The sequence below is a fragment of the Emiliania huxleyi genome (genome assembly GCF_000372725.1).
Source record: "Emiliania huxleyi CCMP1516 unplaced genomic scaffold EMIHUscaffold_4957, whole genome shotgun sequence".
NCBI lineage: Eukaryota > Haptophyta > Isochrysidales > Noelaerhabdaceae > Emiliania > Emiliania huxleyi.
Genome location: NW_005198276.1, coordinates 1 through 916, shown reverse-complemented (window position 1 = coordinate 916; position 916 = coordinate 1). Strand labels below are relative to the sequence as shown.

Below are 916 nucleotides of genomic sequence, written 5' to 3'. Positions count from 1 at the left end.
CGAGAGATAAAATCTTCGCAAGAGGAGAGCCTAGAGTCTCTTGCACTTGCTAGAGCGGTGCAGCCAGGCCGCACAGCGCGAACTCGGTACTCGCCGTACTGACTGAGCCTAGCGCAGCGCGAACTCGCCGTCTGAGCCTAGCGCAGCGCGAACTCGCTCCTGTCGCTGCGCAACCCTAGCCGAGCTCCATTTTTTTCGCTCTCTTTTTTAGCCGCCGCCGCCCATCTCTCCTGGAGAAAAGAAAGAAAGAAAACACACAACCCAAGGGCTGGAGATGCTCTCGCTTTCGAAGGTTTCAGTTTCTTCAAAAGCCCCTGGGGACGCTCAAGCCACCTTGTTGTTGCCGCTGCGCAGGCGAACGATGCTCCTCGCCGCGCACCTTGCGGCGCAGGCCCACACGCACGGCGGTCTCGGTCCCGGCCCAGGCCCGTGGGCTCACGAGCCTGCCGAGCTGCACAGCCTCTCGAGCACGGCGCTCGACGAGGCGGCAGAGCGGCTCAGCAGGGAGCTCCCGCACCGGTACTGCTTTCTGGTGGCCAAGGACGGCGCAGTGGTGCACGAGTCGTACTCGGCAAACTCGTCGGAGACCCTCTACTCGATGGACTCGGCGATGAAGCTCGGGACTGCCGCGCTCATCGGGATAGCGCACGCCGACGGGATGCTCGACCTCGACGCGCCGCTCGCCGAGTACGGCCTCGAGCCGACGGCGGACTGGGGACCGTACTGGCCGCTCGTGACGACGCGCCACCTCCTCTCCATGGTCTCTGGCCTCGGCCAGAAGCCGCCGGGCACCGCCTTTGCGTACGACTCCGGCTCGCACCTGCAGGAGCTCATCTGGCTGCTCGAGCACGTCACGCGCGAGGCGTCGGTGCACTGGGCGACGCGGCGGCTGGCGATACCGCTCGGCGTGCCAAAC

The 916-nt window shown here is 65.4% G+C and overlaps 1 protein-coding gene across 1 annotated transcript; it reads left to right on the top strand.

The window, feature by feature from the left end:
* Window positions 1–361: 361 nt before the first annotated feature.
* EMIHUDRAFT_124350 (hypothetical protein) lies at window positions 362–868 on the top strand (the record flags this gene model as incomplete). Its single annotated transcript, XM_005767405.1, has 1 exon — window positions 362–868. A coding segment is annotated over one exon (507 nt), but the record flags the coding sequence as incomplete, so codon positions are not given.
* Window positions 869–916: the final 48 nt, after the last annotated feature.